The sequence below is a fragment of the Molothrus ater genome, chromosome 3 (genome assembly GCF_012460135.2).
Source record: "Molothrus ater isolate BHLD 08-10-18 breed brown headed cowbird chromosome 3, BPBGC_Mater_1.1, whole genome shotgun sequence".
Classification (NCBI taxonomy): domain Eukaryota; kingdom Metazoa; phylum Chordata; class Aves; order Passeriformes; family Icteridae; genus Molothrus; species Molothrus ater.
In genome coordinates, this window is record NC_050480.2 from 107555834 (window position 1) to 107580695 (window position 24862).

General features: G+C 37.0%; 1 protein-coding gene across 2 annotated transcripts in view; it reads right to left on the reverse strand.

Moving 5' to 3' along the window:
- The window catches only part of ATG5 (autophagy related 5), a 101222-nt gene that overhangs the window by 54944 nt on the left and 21416 nt on the right, over window positions 1–24862 (reverse strand). For both annotated transcript variants that reach the window (XM_036379469.1, XM_036379467.1), the window contains exon 6: window positions 14529–14623. In XM_036379469.1, the coding sequence (XP_036235362.1) occupies window positions 14529–14623 (95 nt within the window). The remainder of the gene's footprint in view (window positions 1–14528; window positions 14624–24862) is intronic.

Sequence of the window (24862 nt, forward strand, 5' to 3'; positions counted from 1 at the left end):
CACACTTTAATAAAAACTATTTTAATATACCCTTAATTAAAAAAAAACAACAAGCAGTGAGCACAAACTTAGGAGTTCAACATATCCTTATATATCTTGCCAAGCCAAAGCAATACTTTACCCTTACAGATCAACAGGTGATTTTTACTCAGTTTTTTTTTAATATCAAAAATTTCAAACTATTTCAGCTGCAAGAACCACTACCAACTTACAAAAAAAAGTGTTGTGCTTTGACAGACAACCCAGAATCTTCTATCCACTTAAGGAATCAGTCATATGTAAAGAACATATATGGCCCACTTCTTCTGCTGCAGATATGTAAAGGAATCCAGACTTATTTCAACTATGCATCTTTCAGTTTAAAGCCATTCTCTTTCTCCTATCATCACATGCCCCTCCCCAGCTCTTTTGTGGGCCACCTTTAGGTACTGGGAGGTCTGTTTGGCGTATTCTCTTCTCCAGGCAGATCAAGCAGAACTCCTTATTCCCCATATCCCTTAGCATAGTTTCCAGGACAATTTGCTCCATGATCTTTGTTGGGCACTAAAGTTAGACTGACTAGTCTGTAGTTCCCCAGGTCTTCCTGATTTCCCTTTTTAAAAACTGGGGTTGCATTTCAGTAGGAACTTCACTGGACTGCCACAACTTCTCAAATATGATGGATGGTGGCTTAGCCACTTCATAGGTCACTCTCTCAAGGTATGTGGGGGTGTCTCTTACCCAGTTCCATAGACTTGTGCACCTTCAGATTCCTTAGGTGTTCTTGGATCTGATCTTCTAGAGTGGGCAGTTCTTTATTCCTCCAGTCCTGCCTTTTCCCTTTTGGGACTTGGGCAGTCTGGCTGGAATATTTGCTGGTGAAGACTGAGGCAAAAAAGACACTGAATACCCCCACATTCTGGGTAAACAGGTGTCCCATTTCTTCTGGAGAGGGCTTACAATTTTTCTAGTCTTCCTTTATCCCTGACATTCCTATAGAAGCTCCTCTTGTTGCCCTTAATGTCCCTGGCCAAATTAAATTCTAGCAGATCTTCAGAACTTATTTAAGAACATGTGTTTCTGTTAAGGTAGCTCTCTTCTTCGGGTACCTGTAAAAGCAGCCCTGGGGCAGCAAGAACCTGACATTGCAAAGACAGGCAAAGTTGTTTTGACCCTTTCAAATTTAGTTTCCTACCTTTCAGAAAGTGTCTCCCATCCTACTATGGTAATTAAAAAATAGAAACAACTCAATATCAAGAGGTATGTTATTTCTCAGTGGGGGTTCATGGGCAAAAAAACCAATCACTCAAACCAAGAAATGAAGAACAACAACACAACTGTCACTCACAGGCAGGGAGTCTTGGCCTAAGAGTGGTGCTCTAGCTCAGAAGGAATTCCAGGGCAGTACAGTGCAGAACTATTGACACACAACTACTTGTTACTTCTTGCTAACAGTCTTCAAATATGGAAAAAGTGTCTTTTCCCAGTTTTTCTCATGAAGACTGATCAAAAGTCGTTTCCTAGCTGCTCTAGTCACTTCCCTATGTCCTCAGGGTACCTTTATGGGGTATCATCAGTGCTAATGAAATATCTGAACATTTGAAAAAATTTGGGAGGCACACAGCCAGCAGGATGCATCCACCTCAGACAGAGCCACACTTGAAAAGTGAACTCTGGCACATTATGCTGAACAAATATACATGCAAAACATAACAAAAAAAAAAAAAAAAAGGAAAAAAAAAAACCAATCCCTCTAAAACATTGTTCTAGTCAAAGCAATTTTGTACCAGGTTTAGTTTTTAAAAATAATTGGATATTCACAGAAGTCCAGTCATAACTCCCAAGTGCTTAACTCCTGAAGTAGCAGAAGTGGAAATAAACAGAAGTATGTAGTCTATTTATTAATAAATTACGGACAATTTTTCCCCTGGCTATAATAATTTAATGCCAAGAGGGAAAAGCCAAAATTTTATTTTCTCAAGTCTCACACATAGTTGCTGACTGCTGAAAACAATATCCTTAGCTGCTATCATGAAACATTATAGAGTATGAATTCAGTTTTGCATTTTAAGTGTTAAGCAACACAGATGTGGTAAAGTAAATAAAAATCACTGGTGTTCATCAATGTTAAAATGATAAAAGTAGCTGCCTGTTGTTTATACAAAGACTGTGGTTCACAAATCTAATCCTACAGGCAGAGTATTACCCCAAGATGCTTATACACTTCTTCCCTCACAAGCAGCAGATGCTTTATGCATTAAAAGAATCAAAGGAAAAGTCCCATCCTACATTCCACAAGATTTAGAGGATAACTTTTCCAAGTGTCTTAGTCATACAGGAGCACAGTTTTAGAAAAACCTTGCCATCACCCTTTCTCATATGTAGCAATCTAAGCCCAGCTTGACTACAACTTTCTACTCCTGTACTGCCATCCCTGCAAGTCCTGGCCAGGCTGGATGGAGCTTTGAGCAAAATGGTTTAGTGCAAGATGGCCCTGCCCATGGCAGGTGGGTCAGACTCAATGGCCTTTGAAAGGCCCCTTCCAACTCTATTCCAAACTATTCTATGACTCCATTTACTACAACAAGACGTGAGGAACAGCCACCATGAATAGCTGCTTTTATAATGTTGTGTTTTGTACAATATTTGCTTAATCAATCATGAGGAAATCTAATCTAACCCATAAAGATGTCACTGCATAACTGATAATGATTTTAAATAATCTACACCAGATCTAAAGCAAATATTCATACAATATCTATCATTTTGCCAGCTAAAATGATCATACCTTCAACAGAAAATTGGAATTGTTAAAATTATTTTATTTTACAGTGTAGCCTCCATGTAGTTGTGAGCTGTTCAAGATTCTGGATGCATTTGCAGGATACAACAGGTGGAAGTCAATCAGCAATTGCCAACCTCTGCAGAGAAAATGCCTTCAGGTATATGAACATATGAAGACAATCACTAAGCGTAAAAATTTCAGGGCATTTTGTACTGATCATATCCACAATTTACTATCAAATTACTGAATTTATATGAAAGCAAATCTTCATCTCTGAATTCATATACTTTCTAGAAAGCTTGACATAACTGCAACTGCAATTTCTGATTCTTCTCTATTAGTACATAGCATCATAAATCTCATGATTTGCAGAACAAATGAAGATTTTACTCTTTTTAAAAGCAAGTTTAAGCCCTGACAATGATAGGAGAGTGAGGGTCAAAACAAATTACACCACAGTGAGAAAGATTAAAGTTACCTATTCAGGAATACTGGCACTGAGAAGAGTTATAGGTGAGGGCAAGTTTTAAGAGGCCCTCTAATGCAGTGCAAAGCCTCACAGATCACAGACAATCTATACAGTCACATGCTATGCTAACAAATGTAGCTCTTTCTTCCCTATCATCCTGGCAAAAAAAAAAAAGTTGTCAGCTTGCCTGGTCCTTTTCAGAGTCAACGCAACATCAAACACTGCATGAAATCCACAATTTAATTAGTCAGATACTTTACACAGGATGCATCTTAAAATGAAAAACATAACTCACAAACCACTGGGTTTTAATCTGGAAAAATCGCAGTTACCACTATTTTCATCAAGAGGAAGGGATTTGGATTTTCTGCCTAAACACTCAGCTGCTCCTCAATATTCAAACAAATAAAAGTTACCATACACACTGAACCCACAAAGTAAAAAAGAAGTTCTTACAATTCCCAAATGTGTATAAGCTGGCAACCTAAAACAATAAAAGCTGAGACCTCCCTATATATTCCATTATATTTTCAGTAACTTGTCAAATTCAGTCTGTTCTGCTTTGTAATGAACAACTTTATATTAAAAAAAACTCTCTTAATTTCATAGAACCATTTTGTTTAAACTTAAACTCAACCAAGAAGCTTTAGAAGTAAAAAGAGTTTGCACAATAATGCAAGTTATTATATATAAAAAAGAAAGAACAGGAAAATAAAATTATGCAAATATTTGTTAAAATACATTTTTTCCATACATTTTATATGTCTTCTACTTTGTAGAAATGTTTTCAAATAAGAATCTCAATGCTCAATTTAAAAGTGACTAACTGAAAAGCTGATGAGTTGCTGTAGTCACAGAACCATCACAACAACATGCCTGTCCAAAAGCAAGATACTGCAAATCCCCATCTGAAATACTGTTCTTCCACTGGTGCTGAAATTCTGGGATTTTGCTGGAATTTCAAGATGGGTACCTTTGACTTCTTTTTGCTTAATATTAGACCAGACTCATTGAGTATTTAATTGTAGAGATGGTACAACAATGTTTCTGGGTGGGAGTTGATGGGTTTTTATTGTTCTGTTTCTTTCCTTTTAAAAACCTTTAAAAAAAACTTCCATCTCTTTCATAAAGATGATTTTCAGCTCAACAAGCTTAAGTACACACAGAAATGATCTTGTTTTATCTATTTGAAATCTGTCACCTTTCATTAATATTTTTGAGCTTCTATTACAAGAGGCATAAAACATGAACATATGATATGTCTTTATCCTGTAATCGTTGCTCCTCTCCTCTTCAAATCTTCCAAGTATTACAGGGCTTCTCCCAGACAATCCACTGCTTTATTCTATACCTTTGATAATTTTTCTATTTTACTTACTCTTTAAGATGATGGGACTGGAACAACATACCAAAAAAAAAAGACTATTTCTAGTATTTCTTTAGTCTCTGCAAAGTCCACCAAGTAGATGTTCTAGTTATGATTGTGTGCTTTGAATAAGGTTGGCACTGCTTTCATTAGCATTCAAAATTTTGAACCGCTTATCTGCAGTATCACATCATTGTTCAGAGAAAAAAGTACAACTAAATATAAAACAGAATTAATTTTTTTTAATAAAAGAAGCAAGTAACGCTTTTATATGTCCAAAACCCATAAGACAAAAAAGAAGAATAGACATTCTCAACACACCTACCCAGAATTACCACAAAAACTGAGTCACTGACAGGATGTGCTGTGGGTTGCAGGACTAGCTATAAAATCAACAAATATGTTAAATCAAATTACCTGTTTTTCCCATATTACATTTTAAATCTCTCTAATAAATTAGATATTTTCAGTGGTTGTAAAAATCACAACACATATACCTGAGTTTAAACTATAGAAAAAAATTAATCCTTTCACCTATTTTGGAGTTTGCATCAGAACTTCTACAGTTATATGTTGTAAAAAGGACTCTGGTTTCCTCATTGAATGGAAAGTCCTAATTATGATGGACAGGAATTTTACACTCCCTACTATTCTTAAGAGGCCTGAAACAACAACAACAAAAAAGATTCAATGAACAGGTTACACTTCATACATTTAATTACATTAACTCCACTCACCTAAATTATCACTAGATTGAAGCTGAAGATGATTCCATGAATGCATGCACATATGCTTTAATATGGTCATGCTAAATGTGTACCTCTATAATGACACTTCTGTAAACTCCTTAGATGGGGAGGTAATCATGGTATCAATCACACGTGTCAAGGAATCACAACATCAAGTCAAGTGAAAATTCTGTAATTCTTGAAAGCACTCCTAACAGTATTGCACAAACTGAGAAACATTTAGGTGGCGTTGAACATAAATGATCACTGGTTTAAAAGCAAGATGAATTACATGATGTGTTTTCTTGGTGGAAGCTTTAACAGACCTTAACAACGGCCTCCATAACATGTGGCAAGTATTATGTCAAGAATTGATGCAAGTAATAATGCTAAAATTATCTAGTATCTTAGCCAAAACTGTAGTCAAATTAAAGCCACAACTAGAATTATAAACACATCTGGAATAAGGTTAAAATTTTATGTAGTAGAGCTTATTACAGTTATGTCTAGACAATAATATTGAACCATTTTTGATCATGAATGGTTAAGGACCATTCTCCTAGTTATTCATGGACAACAACTTGTGTCTTCCTTGATGCCTTTCATTAAACAGAGCATACTTATGAAGCAATTGCAGTTCTGTACTAACTTTGTACACAACTAACAATAGTTTAGCATTATAAACCTACAGAGAAATATGGCAACTATTTCAGTTAATTCTCCCTTACATTGTTGAGGGCAATTACTTGCTCATCCTTAAAAAGATTAAAAAACCATTTAAAATATCACCCTTCTCCATATTATTTAAACTGGCAGAGAATGCGTCCTTACAATCTTTTAGAAAAAAACTTTACATAATAGCAACAAAATGAGTAATTAGAACCATATAAAACATTTGAAAGTTAATGTCCTACCACATGTTCTAGTTATCTGAAAGAGATATGTGTAGTTAGAAAGCATCCCTTAAAAAACTGATTAAAAATAAAATGTTCTGAGTGCATTGTGACACTTCAGAATTGAAGACATTGCTTAAGTTTCTGTAACTGTTTATGAAGATGCATCACGTTGTTTACACTGATTTTGCACTCAAAATACTTTCTGCTGTTCAGACAGATTTTTATACACACCGAGGAGATCTCCTCACCCCCAAAATTCTTCTTCTCTAGACTGAACAGTCGTAGCTCCCACAGCCTTTTTTCACCTCTGATGTTAGATTCACTAGTTCCTCAATCATCTCAGTGGTCCTTTATGGTACTCTCATCCCATAGCTCCATGTGGCTCTTGAACTGCCCAAAACCCGACTCCAGGTGCTGTCTCACCAGTGTTGAGTGAACTGGAGGGATCATTTCCCTCAAGTTGCTGACAACTCTCATCCTGCAGCAGCCTAGGATATAATTTACTTTCTTTGTCATAGGTCCCACTGCTATAAGGGACCTATGACAGGGAGTCATTTGTGGGTCATTTTTAACAAGAGTATGTATTGCCAAAAGTTCCAATTCCACACAAAAAGTTGCAGAAGTACCACTCAAAATACCTAACAAGCATGGCTGAATCACATTCTGGCTGTTGCCTGGTCTTTCAAATTATCTATCAAATTTTCTTGTGCAGGGAAAATAGCACTGTATTCTCTGAACAAGTGGATTTGCATATTTTTAATGTCAGGTGAATTGGACAGATCCTAGAAGCAGAAGAAAGTCAACACTTGAGACACGCAGAGCCGACAGCAGGCAACTGTCACACAGGCAGAAACAGCAGAGACTAAATACAAAAAACAGCTTCAAGAGGCAGTTTTGTTGAGCCCTGAGAAGGCAAACACACCTACAATAAAAGCATGGCCTCAAAGTAATACATTTCCTTCCCAGGAAACAATTTGTATTTGTAACTGGTAAAATATCAAGATATCTGAAGAGTCAGGGACAACAAATCAATAGTGCTCTTCACAGCTGCAGTGTTTTATGTGCACATGCAGACCTAAGCCTCACTTAGAAATTGAGCAATTGAATACTGACTACCTATCAAGCAAACAACTTTAGAAATGGATTTACATCCACAAAAACAAACACTACATTGCTTGCTTAAGAGCAGTGAAAAAAACAATACTTCATAAATCTCTTTCAAGCTACTTCAAACCATTAAATCCAATCATTTGCTGTAGTTTTCTACACTAATGATTAACCAAAAGGAGCTCCTATAATCAAGCACAGCGAAATTAAAAAAAATTGTTTGCTAATTCATATTGTATTTCTAGAGTGTGGTATCATATCCCATTTCCTCAGAGGTCTGTTCCATTCCACATTTACCTGTAGAGAATTTGCTTTTAGTCTTCTGAAAAATGCAAATAGAAGTCTTGGTACTTTCCAAAAACAGAACACTTTCTATACTTTCTAATCCTCAATTCTGTGCAAAAGTTAACCTACTTTAGTCACCTATTTTATTTTAAAATAAGTAAAGATGAAATGCTGATATTGATAAGTCAAAACAGGTACTGTCTGTGGCTTTCATCTCTGCAGAGTTTTGCATCAGCATCGTAAGATAGCTAGGCTTAATTCTGTAGGCACTGCTTATGCTGCACAGCCACAGAAATAACCCTTGAAAATGACATTCCTCATTTCTCTGAAGAAAAAATTATGTATCAGCTTTTTCCCTTTTTCTGAGGAAAGCAGCTCACCAATTTTTTTTTTTTTTTTGCTACTACGTCAGAGCACAAGAGCCAATCTCTAGGGAATACAGCTCAGGTAAGCTTCAGATAAGCAAAGTCCCTTTTGCCACAACATAAGAACTTGCCCACATTACACAGTATGTGATAAAAGTGGCAAATCACTTTGTGTTGACTACAGCAAGTGAAATGGAAAAGTAAAGTGATCAGGTTTAATGATCAGAGGAAAGGCAGCATTATACTGAAGAACAATGCAATCAAATTATAAGATCTGTGAGTAACTGTGCACAGACCCAACTCAACTGAATTAATGCTTCATTCATTGTCTTCATCACAGCCTCTCAATGTATTGATATTCTTAAGAATAAAGATTCAAGGTTGAGGTTAGAAGTGCAATTTCTAAAAAATTGCATACATACACTAACTTTCTTAACAAATTTAGGATGATATATACATCTACAAGGTTACCACCTTAATGAAACAGTTAAGGGAGCCACAAGGATTCAAACCTCATGGTTTAAATTCAAACTTGTAGCACAAACCCAAACTTATTTGCACTCAACTCCAGTATCGTAAGACAATTCAAAGAAAAGACAACAATTGAAGAGTTTTATACAATAGCAATTTGTTAAAAAGTTAGCACCAATATGTAATTGGGGGGGGGTGCATAAGAGGTAAGATCAAGGTATTTTCAAATTGCCAATGGACTTTTTTTCCCCCCCACACAAAGTGTCCATTATTCCATTGTAATTCAAGAAGTAGTTTGACTTTATTTAGTAACTAGTAGGATTCTACTGGTTTTTCATATACTTAGATTCTTCTGGGATTTACAAATAACTTAAGTATTGGAAGATAAAAAAAGGAGTTTAAAAAAAAATACTACCCATTTTATCCCCAATATGCAGAATCCAGTATATCCCTATTTTTTTTTAACTAGATATAACATAACTCAGAACCTCAACAAACTGTTTCTCATACAAGCAGAACTACTTTATTCATTGTATGCAAGCTACATCTACGTTCAACCCAGAAGAATTACTGTGGCTCCTAGTGACAGGCCTGAACTAGTTTAAAACCCTGCAGCTTGGTAACAGGTCGACCACAGCCGAGAATCAACCCAAATCGAGGCTTTACAGCTCCATCTCCTCTGCATCTCCTTCCCTGAGCCCTGTGCAACTTTCCCAACAGCTTTGAACTAGGCAGATTGACAGTTTTACAGACAACCTGGGCATATTTAAGGAAAGTTTAGTCACGTTTTGACAACAGATACGGTTTATCATCTCAGAATTTTTCTTTGAAACTGATTGACAGCTCCCATGCTGTACCAAGAATCTTAAAGGCACAAGGCTGAACTTGCACATGGGTTCCTGAAGTCTTTCAAGAGAGCTGCATGAGCACTCCTTCACAGAGAATATGTTAAAAAGTCATCTTTAGCAGCACTGGTTTGAGCCAGCTCATTTCAGTGTGCGCTGTGATGCATAAGAAAAGCTTATGCAATTACGGAACCTCTGGTGGAACTGTGGTGACAGTGACCTTCAACTCAAGGTGAGAACTAGTCAAATTGCTATTACTTTCAGCACAGAACAAAACATCCCAGTTCAGAAAATGAGTATTTAAGGATCACACTGCCCCTGTGCAATACTCAATGGAAGTGTTTCTTTCTCTTCCCCCCACCTCCCCCAGTCATGAGGCACAAGGAAAAATATTTACCTAACAAAGCTTGAAAAATTTCTTACTCATGAAGCTTTGATTTTGAAGTAATTTAAAACTGGTGAAAGTGTGCTACTGTTTCTTTAGTGCCAAACCATCAGTTATTAGAAAAACTCAGAGTCCATTTGTTTCTCTTCAGCACAGAAATTCAGCTGAGCCCAGCTGTTACACAAATCACTCTTTCACATGATCTTCCTATTCACTCAAACTTCTTCCTTGTAAAAGGAAGTTTTTAAGAAACAAATTGTCTATTTTTAGCAGGTCTTTTATGAAAGCGTCATTTTCAATAAATAAGAAAAAATGAAGATACTGCACACAGGTCTGTTCAAGAGCATTCTACACTAGCCAAGAAAATGCTGAAACTTGCTGTGTTGTGTTGCCCTCTTCAGGTCGACAGCATATTTTCTAGTTCTTTTCCTTGACGAGGTATTGCATTGTAACTTCTTTCATAACATTTTTCAGAGCTGAAGTTTCAAGTAGCAGCTAACTTCACCTGTCTTCCACCAATGCTTGAAGCATTTTTTGTTTAATATCCTATAAAAATTAACTTTACTTTTGCCCTTTATATCTCCCTAACCTCAATACTAATCTTGAGGATTATCAAGCTATCAACCAGCATTTGAAAAGATGACTAAAAACCAACTTCAGTACTGATAAGAAAGTCTCATGACAAGAGGCTTAAAAAGCTGAATTGTTTCAGCTTATCAAAGAAAGCTCCTGATACCAATCCATAAGTGAACATGGGAGATCAGAAAGTCACACGACTTTAAAGTGGGGTAAGGCAAAACAGAATCTAGAAACTGAAGTCAGAGAAATTCAGACTTGAAATGCAATGGAGACTTTTCAACAACAACAACAACAAAAAAATTAATAATCTACTAGAATAAAAAGGTAGATTTATTATTACTTGAAAACTCTACAGGTAGACCCAGTATCTTTCCAAACAACCTCTTTTGATCTTTTTTTTTTAATAGTTGTCATAATATGGGCTGAATTGTGCTGTTGATTTGCATACTTGCAATGGGTTTTGCAACTGCTTATCTGAGCTCTGCCAATTAATGTGGAAATATGGATGAAACAGTCTTCAATTGCTTGGAAATGGCCATGCTTGAGCTTCTGATTCACTTATTGAGACAGATATTAATAATGTCTTAACTTATTTTATATTTCCCACTCCCACTTTTAGAGGACAGGTCATGGTAAACATTTATGTTGATTCAGACATCTCAATACTGCAGCCTTGACATAAAGAGCAAAGTGCTGAATTTAAGTTATATATTATTAAGTATGGAGAATTTCGCTCATGTTACAAAGGAAGAGAAACATCCTCACAATTTGTGACTGTACAGCTTAATCTCAACATCTTAAGGGACTTATGATAGGAAAACCTGTTCAAAGTTAAGGCCTACTACGTAATTATAAACAATAAAATTATTAAGCTATTCAAAACTCTTAGAAAATGGAAGCAAAGCAAATGCTCATTCAGTGCCAAATAAAGGAAAACACAAACACAGATCATCCCTTCTTGGGATGGCAAACACAGAACAGCCAGCCTGCCTCAAGCAATTGAGACTCTAAAAAAACTCAGGAAAACTTGGCATGAAGACAGCTTCATCCACTTTCCTTCCAATACTTTTGCAATTTTAATCTCAAGAATGAAATACACTATACAGCTGTAAATCCCATACACTCAGAGGGCAGACTCCAGAGCATGATGAGGTGGGTGACATCATGCTCATGGAAGAGAGCAAGAAACAAAAATGACATGGGAAGAGAGCAAGAAACAAAAATGGGGAATGAGTACAAATTAAGTGCACAACAGCTGGGACTCAGAATGCTCCCACAGCAGGCAGCAGTTTATCAGAACAGTCTCTATGAGCATGTAGAGACTCCTCTCCTGACTAATATGGCCTGTCACAGTGCCTGGAGCCAAAGACTGATGAAAACTTCCTGCCATCTATCAGCCAGTTTGTTCAATTAGACTGTGAAACATCAGCTGTTCTTATAAACACAGGGGGAATTCCACAAGCCAAACTAGCTCTAGTACTGGATACAAAAAGCTTGACACCTTGGTTTCAAAATATACTCAAAACATTACTATTATTTTCTTTCTTGCCATTAAAGAACAAGTGCAAAAAGCACTCAATTCTACAGTACTATGAGATAAAAAGGCAAAAAAGCTTTTGTGCACCTGTCAGTTGAAGACAAAGCAGCTTACACCTCTGAAGAGATGAAGTGAGGAACTTCTTTTTTGACACATCGAATGAAAAGCATCACAAAAATATAATACTATTTTTAAACTGTCTCTGGTAGAAGAAGTTTCCACCTATGTCAAAGTTTATCTGGTTCAAGTTCCATACAACACAGCTAACAGAATACGACAGCAGCTGGCAATAAAATCGCCAAGATACCTTCACTAACTTTTAAAATTGCAAATGAGTTGATCCTTAGTGATTCTCAACTTTTTTTTACATTATCTACTGTAGATTCCAGGATTCTGGTCCAATCTTAGCTGCTATACTTAAAAGAAGAGATGCTGGACAAGGGTTTTTAAAATTACCTGTGGTTAGTTTAGTTCTGACTTACCCAAGTATGATGTTCATATTTTTGCCATTTCTTTCTCCCACACACCTCATCGGATTTGGTCACCACACGAGGTATGATTCATATTATTCTTTAGAAATGTATTTTAGTAGACAAACTTTACAACTGAAAGAGTTTTTGAGTTTTTAAAATAATGAATTCTTCAGCGAAAAAGATCTATCAAATCACTTTATTGAAAGCATTTTTTCTGCAGCAACTTTGCCAATTTACAATTAATTGCAGCTAAGACTGGTTTTTCTTACTTGGTATCATAATCTAGTACAATTTTTTGAAGGAAAACAAATTCATCTCCCTCCTACTGCCAAAAAGAAGGAAGTTCCCTTCACAGAATTTCCTTCTAATAACTTGGCATAATAGAAAGTACGGAGAATACAAGGGGAAACTCTTCCCATTGAAGGCAATGCCTCATTATTTCCTGCCATCCACTTGTGTATCTTAAGTACCTACAAGAACACTGTGGGAAGACACAGGGAATAAATATCCACTGCAACATAAACTCAGGTTAAATCAGGTGTTTATGTAGAGATATATAAGCAACCAATTAGAATACCAAGAGGTCTCCTACCAGCACTAATGGAAATTAAATGCATTCAGGGTAGGGGTTAAATACATCTGAAGAACACTTTGGAATCAGTTATTTTTCCATATGCAAGTTTGTCACTAACTCCTTGTTTGGAATTAAATTATAATCTCACCCTTTCTAAGGCTTTCTGAAAATTCCTTTAAACACATAGAGCAGTACACACACTAACAAACCAAATAAAAAAGCTAGAGACATCTGCACCCACATTTAAAAAAAAAATGGAAATATTTAGAAATGCTAAGAGCAGCATTACTGAAAATAATATATACCAACCTTTTCAAAGGTTATGTCAGCATCATCTTTATTTATGTATGGTCTTCGATTCCTAGTTAGATATTTTGGGTTTCAACCATAGCAAGTAAGGTTTTCCAATCGAAAAGGTAATGGGAATCAAGATAAGTACAACTGTTTCAAGTGATAGATGTTATTGATTTAATTATTTTAAAAAAGCTTTATTAGTTTGAAATCATGTAGTATCATAAAAACCTTCCCTCATGCCCTAAAGATCTGCAACCTATTCAGAGAGCAAAACCTCTTTTTTGCAAACCTATTTACGTGATTTCTATGAAAAGACAAAGCCTCACACCTATCAGAGAACAAGCAAATAACTTAGTCACCAACCAAACAAATGCTGTGAGTACCACTTTTCCTGATACATACTTTTAAATTCTTATACAAACCTTGCCATCTGTTGTGATCTCTGTCAAAATAACTGACTTCCGTTCTCAATCTGAGGTTTCATTATGACAGTAAATGTCTTATATCTAACATTAAAAGCTACTCCAGTCCCACTGCAAGACTGTATAGGCTTCTATGGTCATTATAACCTGTTACAGAGTAATATCAGAATATTCAGTACTATGAATAAAGGACCTTCTTTTCATAGCTATTGGTGCAAAATTAAATATAAATAGATTGAAACATTCCAACAGAGCACAACTGTTTAATTTACAGAGAGGCTACAAGAATTCTGGTATGAGTTTTAACCATACATAATTCCAAACTTCATTGTGACCTTAATGCAATAAAAACTAAGGGGGTGTCCTTAGGATAAGAAAAAAATGTAAGGATTCCAAAGAATATGTCTCCAAACAAAATGCTGAGAAAAATAAAGTTCTGGTGTATTAAAACAGGAAAAAAAAAACACATTCAAAGCTAGTTTTGGGATGTAAGTATACAAGTAGAAGACAAAAGTAAGAACTAGATGCAAGACCTATGCCATTACTTCCACCTTAAAAAGCCTACAAGAAAAAAAGCCCATACAGTGGTTGAGGGAAAAGTGTTGCTTCTAAAGTGTTTGGCTTAGAACTTTCACAGGGCATTTTGCATCTAAAGCATTCTTCAGAGTTAGTAGCTATTTTAAAAACAGAATTAGGTTGTTGAACTGCTTTTTAAAAAAGAACAGACAAACATTACCTATACCAGCTGTAGCACATTCTAAAGTATTACACACTTGCAACACAATAAATGTTAATTACCTATTAGAATAAGTACAGTCTGTTTTGTCTGCTAATCCATATAACTCAGGGGTCCAGCAAAAATGAGCATGCAAAGTTTTGCCATAATGCTAGAAAAGGAAACATAATTCTGAAAACAGATTACAATATATGACACCTCAGTAGAAGAGTTTGATTTTATTGTCTCCTACCTGATAAATTCTAAATGGGATGTATCGAAATCCATTATCTTCTGGAGGATACTCCATGAGTTTTCGATTTATTGCCCAAAACTGCTCAAATTTATCTGTGAAGGTAAAATTAGACTTTGTCAATATCAGTAACTTTTTTTTTTTCAGCCTAAAGAGGTAAATGAGACACAACTGGAACATCATGCAAGCTTTTCTTACAGAAGTTTAACCTGTGTGAATTAATTTTCCCCACATTTCTCTTTCCTATTTAGCCTGAAGCCAAAGGTAGGTCATGTGCATTCTCCTGTGAAAACAGTGATGTGGTGATTTATTGAACTGAAAGAGAAAGCAACTTTAACTCATATCTTATCTCCCATTCTTGAGGAAATACTGGGCTATAAATTATGGATTTCATTACCTCAATTAACAGTGCCTGTTTCTCCACTCCCTGATGTTACTGGTTCATACTTTCAGTCTGCTAAAAATATCTAATTGTTCTTAGCTATAAGTGAACAATGAGTGTAAAGCACAAAGAAACAAAAGCAAGAGAAATACTTCTTAAGTGGTTTACATTTGGATATGTAGATCTTAAAATAATCTGCAACAATGCATGACATGATCAGAAAATGTACTGCCAGATTCATGACACAACCTGAAAATAAAAGTTTATGCTTGTAACACATTTTTGCTATTATCCAAGTAAGTAAGGTAAATAGCCTGTACACCATTTCATGCTATTCATACACTACAAGAACTGAATAGTTTATTACATTTAAAATGTACTAATGACAGCATAGGTTTAAGAGTAATAAAGGCTTTTATACATGCACATCAATTATTCAAATGAAGCAAATAACTAGCACCAGAAGTGACAGAAAGAAATACAAAGAGCTAAGATGAATAAAGCTGGTGCTAGCCTTACTGAAGAAAGCAGCTTTAGAAAAGGAAGAGCAAGGGATCAAATTCCTTATAGGTCCTAACTCTCCCAAGACACCAAATACAGAGGATGTTTCCACAGAAGGAACACACAGTCTCCAATTTTCTCTCCTGAGTACAATGTTCAGCCAAGTCTCAAGAAGCTGGGCTCTTACAGAATATACCCATTACAAAATTCAGCCTCAGTGAAACAAGGTAAAATTCAGAAATGTATTCACAGGAAAAAGGCTCTTCCTGCTTCCAGAAGTGCTGATTACACTTAAACCAATTGCAGAAAATGAGTTTGAGATTTGCTTCACTCCAGCATACAGCACAGATGCCTGCCAGTGCACTAAAAGGCACAGGTTAGTATATACTGCAGGGTTTATAATACATTGCTTTTCCTGACTGAATGCAACACAAGGCAGGAATTTCCAAGAAACTGGGAACAAACTCCTGCCAGGTATGCTGTAGCAGCATTTCCTGATACTTATCTGAGAAAGTACTTCCACACCCTTGTTTCCTGATTAGCAGCAAGTGCCTCTTGACAGGCACTTACCTGAGCCACAGTCAGCAGCAGCAGGCAGGCACCTGCCCAGCACGAGGAGCTGCCTGGATGCAGGGTGGCACCCAGCACCCACTGCGCTGGGAGTGACACCGACAGCCCTGGCGCAGACTGCAATCAAACAATCCCACATTTGGAACCCCAGTCTGCAGAGTCAGAGGTTTAGTCTGAAAATGGCCAACACAAAGATGACTGCCTCCTCCTCAGAACTCTTTCAGAGGGAAGGTGAAGATTTAGCAAGGTGAAGATTTAGCATGCTTCCTTTTTGCTTGCAGGCAGCACTCAGAATGACTTGTAGCTTTCACTACAGATGTGTGAACAGGCATTCCACAGCAGGCACTGATAGATTTATACTTCAATTACCACTTCTAACTCACTTGAGAAAACTGTTATGGTGATACAAAAAACCAAAACAATTCAGACCTACTTAAGCTAGTTTGCTTCAGCAGACTTAAATAAGGAATCTCCATATTTGGAGCCATCCTACTTGAACAGAAATAAAACAAACATTAACTTGATTTACTTGTTTAATGCTCATATTACTGTATGATTATTACTGTAATTAGGAATGAATGTAATTAGTTGGGTGAACAGTTTACTGTTCTCAAAATTCACCAGAACTGAGCATCACATCTTATGGATCAGGAGAAAAAGAAATTATGAACAACTAAAAGACTTATGTCAGAAAATTAGGCATTTAACCCTTGTGGCATGCAAATATGGCAAACAAGGAAGGCTCTGGATGACAAAAAGAAGTTAAACAGTAGTAATGTGCAGTTAACTCACTTCTGTCCTTCATTCCCCTTTCCTCACCTCCTACAAAACATGCCAGAAACCAGGTAATCTTATTTAAGGCAGCTAAAATTAAATATTTGTTCCCTCAGATTATTCTCTGAACACTCAGGCAGTGCTTAAGCCAATCTATTGTTCAAAGTTCTAATAGTTTCTGTGGTTTCCAAATATAACAGCAATAAACCTGCAACAGTTGAATTATGAACTTGGTCCATTTTGTAATCAAGAATGTTCTGTCAATCCACCTGATATCCCAGGAATTTTAGCTAGACATAATGGAGTCAGACATCTTAAGATCTCCACTGAGTACAGAACTGTCTGAAGACCTCCAAACAGATTCCTCCTCACAACCTTATATTGCTGCCTTCCAAATATCTTTCCAGGGATACAGTATTTTCACCACAGGAAACAGAGTTGGGTGTAAGAAAACTAAGACAAATTTTTAAAGCAAGCAGGAGAAAAAAAAGTTATCCAGTTTGCACACTGATATATATGACCTGGCAAGAGCCTTTATTAGCAGAGCATTGGCTGAGTGCCAGAATCCTAAAGCTCCAAAAGTACAAAATCCCAAAGTGACTGCTTTTCACAGAATCCTTAGGATTACAAGCTTAAACAAACAAACAAAACCACTGACGAATATCCACCCCAATCTCCTTAAAAACCTAAGTGAAAGGATTCTTCCTTCTTTCATTTTTATGTATCAGTACCCCCTATTTTTGCAAAGTCTCAAGGAAGCTATTAGTGCTACACTGAGCTGGAAGAGCTAATTAGTTTATTGGCTAGACAGGACAAAGACAGAAGGTACTGGCCGGAAATTTAACAATCAAAACAAAACTGAGTTTTCATCAAGCCAGTAAACAAGGACGAGTTCTCTACCTATCAGCAAAAGCACTTTACACACTTGTCTCCCTCCCTCGTAAAAAGCTTATGCAGTCTGCATGACATCTAAACCACCCTAACAGTCAAATCTGATTCCTTTTGTTTTTCACAGCTTGCTTGAAGTGTTAGAGAGTTTCTGTATTAGCAAAAAGAGTACTTGCAAAAGGCAGATGTCCCTATCTGAATAACAATATTTAAAGTAATGACAATAAGATTTGAATAGAAGTGAGATTAGTAACAGTACAGAAGTTTGATATGACTCCACTAATAATATTTCTTAAACAAGAGATGATGATTCTACATAAATTTGCCTAAAATTAAATATAAAAACTTCTCTATGTATTTTATGTCAAAGATCAGAAAGTTAATGGCCAAATAATTGAGAAATATATCAGCCAAGCTGCTAATATTTATAACTATTTATTGCTTAGAAATGCAGTCACTAAATGCCCAAAAGACAGACATCAGCCTTCAGTACTACAGAGATGCACAGAATCTATGAGTTGGCAAAACTACAAAGAATTTATGTCACCCATGACAATAATCTCAGTACAAAAATTCATTAAGCAACAAAGCAAACTCAAACATAAATTTACAAATACATAATGTATGCCTACATTATACATGTAGGGTTCAGAAACCAAGCAGTAAAATTATTCCTGTCCTTAAAGTACCCATTAAAACTGCTGAAAAAATTACTGACGCAGGGAAACACTGGGAATTGTTGTTTCCTCCATTAAACCAGACTGGAGATCTGTGGAAACCCAGGGCACCAGGAATATTTCTCTGTCTGCTCTGGGGTGCCCTGACCCCAGGGGAGCACTGACTTTGATCCTCATTCATGGAGAAAGTTTCCCAGACTTCAGGATAGACCAGAATCCACAAAAGTGTGAAATAGATTATAGAGAGTAGTGTAGGTGCATCACTTGGTGAGAAATTTAGGTTTTGGGATTTTTAGTATGTTGTGGATGGAAGCAAGATGGAGGGCACAGTTGTAGTCCTGGGTTTCTTCTTCATGTTTCTTCTTCCTTCTTCTCCATGGGTTTGGGTGGCATTTTGTAATTGGGCAGAAAAGTCAACATTGCAGGCTCTTTGGGATCAGTTATTGGGTTAAAAGGGAAAATAATCTAGGTGCCAGTTCTTAATTGGATAGTTTAGTCTTAAAAGACCTTGTAGCAAGAGATTGTTGGCCATTTTGTGCCTTCTAATGAAAAGCTGCCCAACTCACAGTAGTGAGACTGTTTTACTGATAAGAAATAATAAATACCTGAGTTTGAACATGAAATACCATCTCAAGCGCCTTCAATCCAGACACAGAAAAACCGATAGAGATCTTTTAGCAGTCATTGAAATTAATCCAGTTTATACCTTGTTATGTAAAAAAGTTCTTGGTAATGCCATTACACATGGTTGTTAATAGACAACAATTGCTGAACCTCTTACTATTGAGCAGTGTTAACTAAGGATTAGTCCCAGCTAAGGCCTAAAGGGCTGGGCTTCCTTTTGCCCCTGAGTCTCAGCCTGCAATGGTCCTCAGGCAACCAGAAAAGTTAGTTTCACTCATACTAGCCTCTTACAGTCATTTTCTGAAACCCAACTGCTGTCATGCTTCAAACAACTTGAAATTTCATGTGGATCTTGAATTTAGACACATCACCTTCACCCACATGAGGCTACAACAGGATGGATCACTGAGAGGGTAAAGGGCACTGCTCAAGTGCTTGCCATCAACACATGCATTTCACTAGAGCATAGCTTCAAATCTGCATACACAAAATCTGGGCCATTACCACAGAATGGAAAAATACACCTGCAAATACCTTGCAATGAAAAGCCCTGGTAAAAGCATACAGACAGTTAAAATGAAGTTCCCACTGCAGTGTAGTAGGCAAAAGAACTAAAAACCTCCACCCTAATCTTTAGCAACAAAAATATCATAATTGTAAGGAACTATTTTGTTTCTGTAATTGATAATGATGCAACTATCAGAGGTTATCAGATTCTAGAACTGGACTGATTTCAAGAAGGCTGTTGAGAGGGTTTAGAAAACAGAAACAACTAATACAAAAATGAGTTGAAAGACTTGAAATTCAGAAAGGAAATACTAATTCATGGCTCTTGTATTTCAGCATCTTTTTAGAAAGTCAAAGAAGTGAACAAACTCGTGTAGCCCTTGGGTAGCACATGTGCACAATTTTGTCTGGACTATTCATGGTTTCTTCTTTAAGACATTTATTGCAATAAATTAAACAGAAAGCTGGAAATTAAATCATATCTGTAGCTCTATGCAAGCAATACCACCTTGCAGCCTGCATGCAACTATGTTCAACACTAAAGTTTAAAAAACAGAAGATTTGTCCATTCTCAGTGGTTCACCACTCTCTAACAACCATATGAACCATGGAATACTTGGGGACAGCACTACGAGACTACAGACTCATGTACAAGATGTACAAGAATGACAGAAAAACTTTAGTTTGGAAGTGCCTTTGGAGGTAAAGCTTTGGAATAACAGCTCCTCACCCTGTCCCAAAAGAGCTGCCTCACAAAGTTCAATGAGTTTGCTCAAGACCTTGCCCAGTGAAGTTTGACAATCCCTGTGGGTTTCCACTCAAGCACTTTCACTCCCCAGCACACCCCACCCTCCCTTCCCCATGTACCATCAGACTTCCTGCTGCTGTAACCAGGAACTGCTTCTTGTTTGGTAATTGCCCAGCTCTACTGACAGTGGAGACAAGAGTGAGGGGAGTCTGTCTCCATCTGCTCTGGGGGCCTTCCTTTCAGGTAAAGCTGGTATTAAATCCACCTTCAGCTTCCTCCTCATCTTCAGGCTAAACAAGGCAGTTGCCCCACTCTGTAATCCAGCATTTGCTCCAGCCCCTAAGAATTTTACCAGCACTCTGCTGGATTCTTTTCTGTTTGCCCACATTTCTTTTGTCTTGGGGTCCAAGAGGACACAGCACTCCCAGTAGAGCTTTACCAGTGCTGAGCCAAGCAGGGGGCACAACAGCTTGAGTAGCTCCCAGGTTCATCTTTATTTTGGCAACACTACACAAGAGGCTTTCAACTCAGTTTCTTGTTCACCCTTACCCACTTCCAGAAAGCTGCTTCCCAGTCAGGTCTTAGACTCCCATGGGCTTTTCCCAGGCTCTGTGTGTCAGCTCTGGGAGCGTCCAGCCCATCATGACCCCGCTGAATGGCAGATCTGCCCTTCAATCCACCAACTGCTCCCATCAACTTTTCCCTTCACTCACAGACAAACTCACTAAGGGTTAATCTGTCACATAAATATAATCAAACTAGGGTAGGGTACAGAGAGTTGAAGCTGAAAGTCAAGGATACAAAGTGTATTCCTTTAATGTTAAAGCAAGCATATTTTCTACTGACTCATGTTTTAACAAGCATTGCTTTTAACTGCCGTAGCCAAAAAAAAGGCTTCTCAAAATTTACTATAAATACTACTTCCACATTGTTCCCAGGAAGACTAGGACTCTGCATGCATACATAATTCTGCTCACTGGTATTTCTAACCAATTTTATAAAAACTTAAGTTCTTGTGTGGTATGCTTCAAGCATGAAGGAGTTTTTGTTGATGAAATAAATATTTTGAACACTTTAAAACTAGTTTCTGTGCTATTCAGAACAGCTGATTACTGTAATTTCCCAGCTATATAAAGACTTGTCTCTAAATTACTTAGTTCACCTAAATTCATAATTCATATTCTTGTTTTTATAAAAACATCAATAATTACAACTATCAAAGACTTCAGGAAGATTTTGGTATGTATCTGACTCTTAGTGACCACTACAGTTAGTGACAGCTTTTCTGAGATCACAGCTTGAAATACTGGTATGACATGACTAAGATATTTATTTTTCTCTTCCATTTTACACATTACCACAGTTAAAATATTCTTGCTATTAAATACCTAGTTTACCTGGGCATTTGAAAAACCATGGTATATAATACAAATCCACCAATGAAAAGGGAACACAAGTTTACTGAGCTTTTCAGACTATCTTCATATATGATATAGAGAGACAGGACCTTAGAACAGTTTTGACTTAATGTAGCAGAAGCCACAGAAATATGTGAAAATATTCTTCATGTGACAGACAGCAAAGTAACAACATTCAACATAAGAGGACATTCTGAAGACTGTACAAGAAAGCATGTCATTCTTCAGGCTATCTATCAGATCAAAAAGGCATTTCCCCCCTGTTTTCTTATAGTATACACAAGGGAGCCATACCTTACCAACATTCTTTTCACTTACTAAACATACTCACAAACCAGAAGTTTCACTTTAAGTACTTCACAGTTTCCTTACCACCACCTCCCTTCATTTCTAGGTCGCCAGTTTACCTGGAAAAGGTTTAGGCAAAGAAAGTAATCAAGATGGACTACTTCCTTTCCTTTCTTCAAATAACAAAATGCACAGATCCTACAAAGCTATCTCTATAGCAAAAACCAGGTGATCTCAGAAGCCCTGTCACTTAAACTAAAAGGAAAGCTCTGATGACAGACAAGTTGTAGTGGTTTTGGTTTGCCAATTTAAGATTTTCCTAATTTTGAGATTTTCCCAAACAATGCACTGATGAGTGTGGTGGGTTCAGTGCTGGCCAATCACCCATGCACTCACTTCTGCTGTGAGATAGATCAGGAGAAAGGCAAAGCCATTTTTGAAACACATACCCCACAGGTTGTATAGGAATTAGAAACAGGGCTTGTTACAGACTTTCCTGAGAAAGTCAAAGGGAAAAGGACTCCCAACAATTTTATCCATCCACCAGCTCCCTGCTCCATGTCTAAGATAGCCTAGGAATTTTGATTTCTTTATTTCTAATTATGCTTTCTCTATAAATATGAAAACAGACCAGCATAACACCATGTAGCTTTCTAACCCACTTTGCTTTCCCTGTACTATGTTTTTCCTTATAAAAAGTTTTTCTTAAAAGTTAAGGAACCTTTATATTAATGCATATTAATGAATTCAGGCGTTTACTAGGAGAAAGCAACTTAGAAGCATTTCAAATTGCAAAACAAGAAACCCTCAACAACTAAAGGAAGTTAAATTTAAAAGTGAAGTCTATTTTTTAGAGACACTTTACTCTAAATTTTAGTTAGCCCATACAGATTTTTCAGGAAATGACTTATTTTGAGAGGGAGGGGAGGAAGAAAAGTAGAAGGCAGCAAAAAGAGACCTTGAAGTTTGCTCCTTCAGAGTGTAATGTTTTTCATTGGACACATGGCCATCTAACCCAAGAGGGTGAAAATGCTAGAAACACAATCTCTACCTCATCTCTAGGCAGCCTCCTCTCGTGGCAGAGACTTCAGTAGGATTGTGAATGTTGTGTTACCTTTTGTTTTCCTTCCTTCTCTGCCTTCATACAGTTCTTGCCCTCCTTTGAGAGCCACTGATTTGCACTGGCCTCAGACAGACAGACAGACCTGCTCTGCCCTCCTGCTTGAGAGCAGAGAAGAGAAAGGCAAGGGGGAAATGCAAGCTGCCAACAATTCCCCACCTTTGTGCCACAGCAAAGGGCAGCTATTCAAGCAGACACCAGGCCAGCACAGAGGACAAACAAAGCCAGAAGCAGTTTCAGGGGGATGGGAGTTTAGACTCACAATACTTCACCCAAATGAGTGGAGCATTGGCTTAGTCATTTGTGCAGAAAGGGTAACAATCCCATAAACACTGCAGAACTAACAGTGAGGTCTAGGTCACAATCCATTACCAGAAAAACCACCACAACTAACTAAACCCCAAACAAAACCTGCTGCTATGGAAAAAAACCCAAAACATTCCCAGGAAGGCTATGGAAAAAAACCCAAAACATCCCTTTAATACAAACTACACTGTATTAAAATAAAAAAAATAAAAGAAATTAAAATTTCAAAATACAAAAAGATGAATCCCATATTTGGATTAAAAAAAAAGAAATTATGCAACTTGGAATATCATTAACAACCAGCTGATCCACTCTGCAGGTCCAGCCTGCTTGAAGCCAGACCCTGCTCAACACCCAAGCAGCAGTGGGCTGACTTTGTGCAGGGCTATCTGAATCAGTCTAAATCACATTCCCTCAGTTCCATGGTATCAGCAACACCAACGTTTGGCGTGTGCCATGCTAGCTGAACTCCAGAATAAGCAGGTACTGATGCTAGTTATAAAGCAACTTGATGCATTTTGGGACATTTTTAACTAAGGAAGCCCAGGAAGGTAATGATTGGGTTTTTAAAATCACTTTTAACCAATACACTAATTTTCAAAGTTCAAATGAATTATTTAATCTTTTTTCACAGTTAACCAAACCTCCACAGATTGAGCATGGAAAAAACTCCCCATTTTGGTAGCAATACAGGGAAGAAGTAAACAAGGTAGCTTTGTGAATTAAAAAATTAGTAGCTTTTTTATTCATTCTCCTGATAAACTCCAGAAGATTTTCTAAGCAAATTTCAAATGATGAGTTGAGATCACAAAGATTTGTTCAGCTACTAAAGCATGCTCACCATGGGGTAAAGGACAGCATTGCTTCCACCACTTCTGGGGGAGGATGAGAAACACACCCATCAAACCTGAGTGGGTGAAGTGTATGCAGCACAAGAAAGGCTGTAGGACACTCCCTTTTTTGCAGTTTGAACATTTCTAAACAGAAATGTGGTAACTGAGAAGAAACACAACTTCTGGCCCTCAAAAACCCAAGAACAGTTTACACAGATTTTGGAATGAAATGCAAGACAACACAGGCCTGATTCTGTCAGTAAGGCAAGAAAGATACCAGATGCATTAAAATGTAAAAGATTGTATATTCTGAATGCTTGCAGTATTTTTCTCCTCTACTAAGAACAATTCAACATGGCCACTTAACTTCTGGTAAGCCCTACAGCATGAATGAGCATTACATTCTTTTTCCATAGTATTTTCAGTAAAATAATGACTTCATTATATTTTATAATATATAAAAGAAACCTTAAAATAGTTATGAGTTCTTTCTGTTTATTTCTCCCACTCATGTATCAGAAATACCAAGTCTATTCTTCATTGGTTATAAATGATGCCTGTGAAAGTTTCAGGGTACAGTCGCTTCTGTTAGTCCACAACTGATAAAAAGCAGATGTGCTGAATCTAAATCCCCTCATTTATCAGAGCCATTATATACTGAAGTTATAGATATTAATTCTTTGAACCATGCAAAAAAT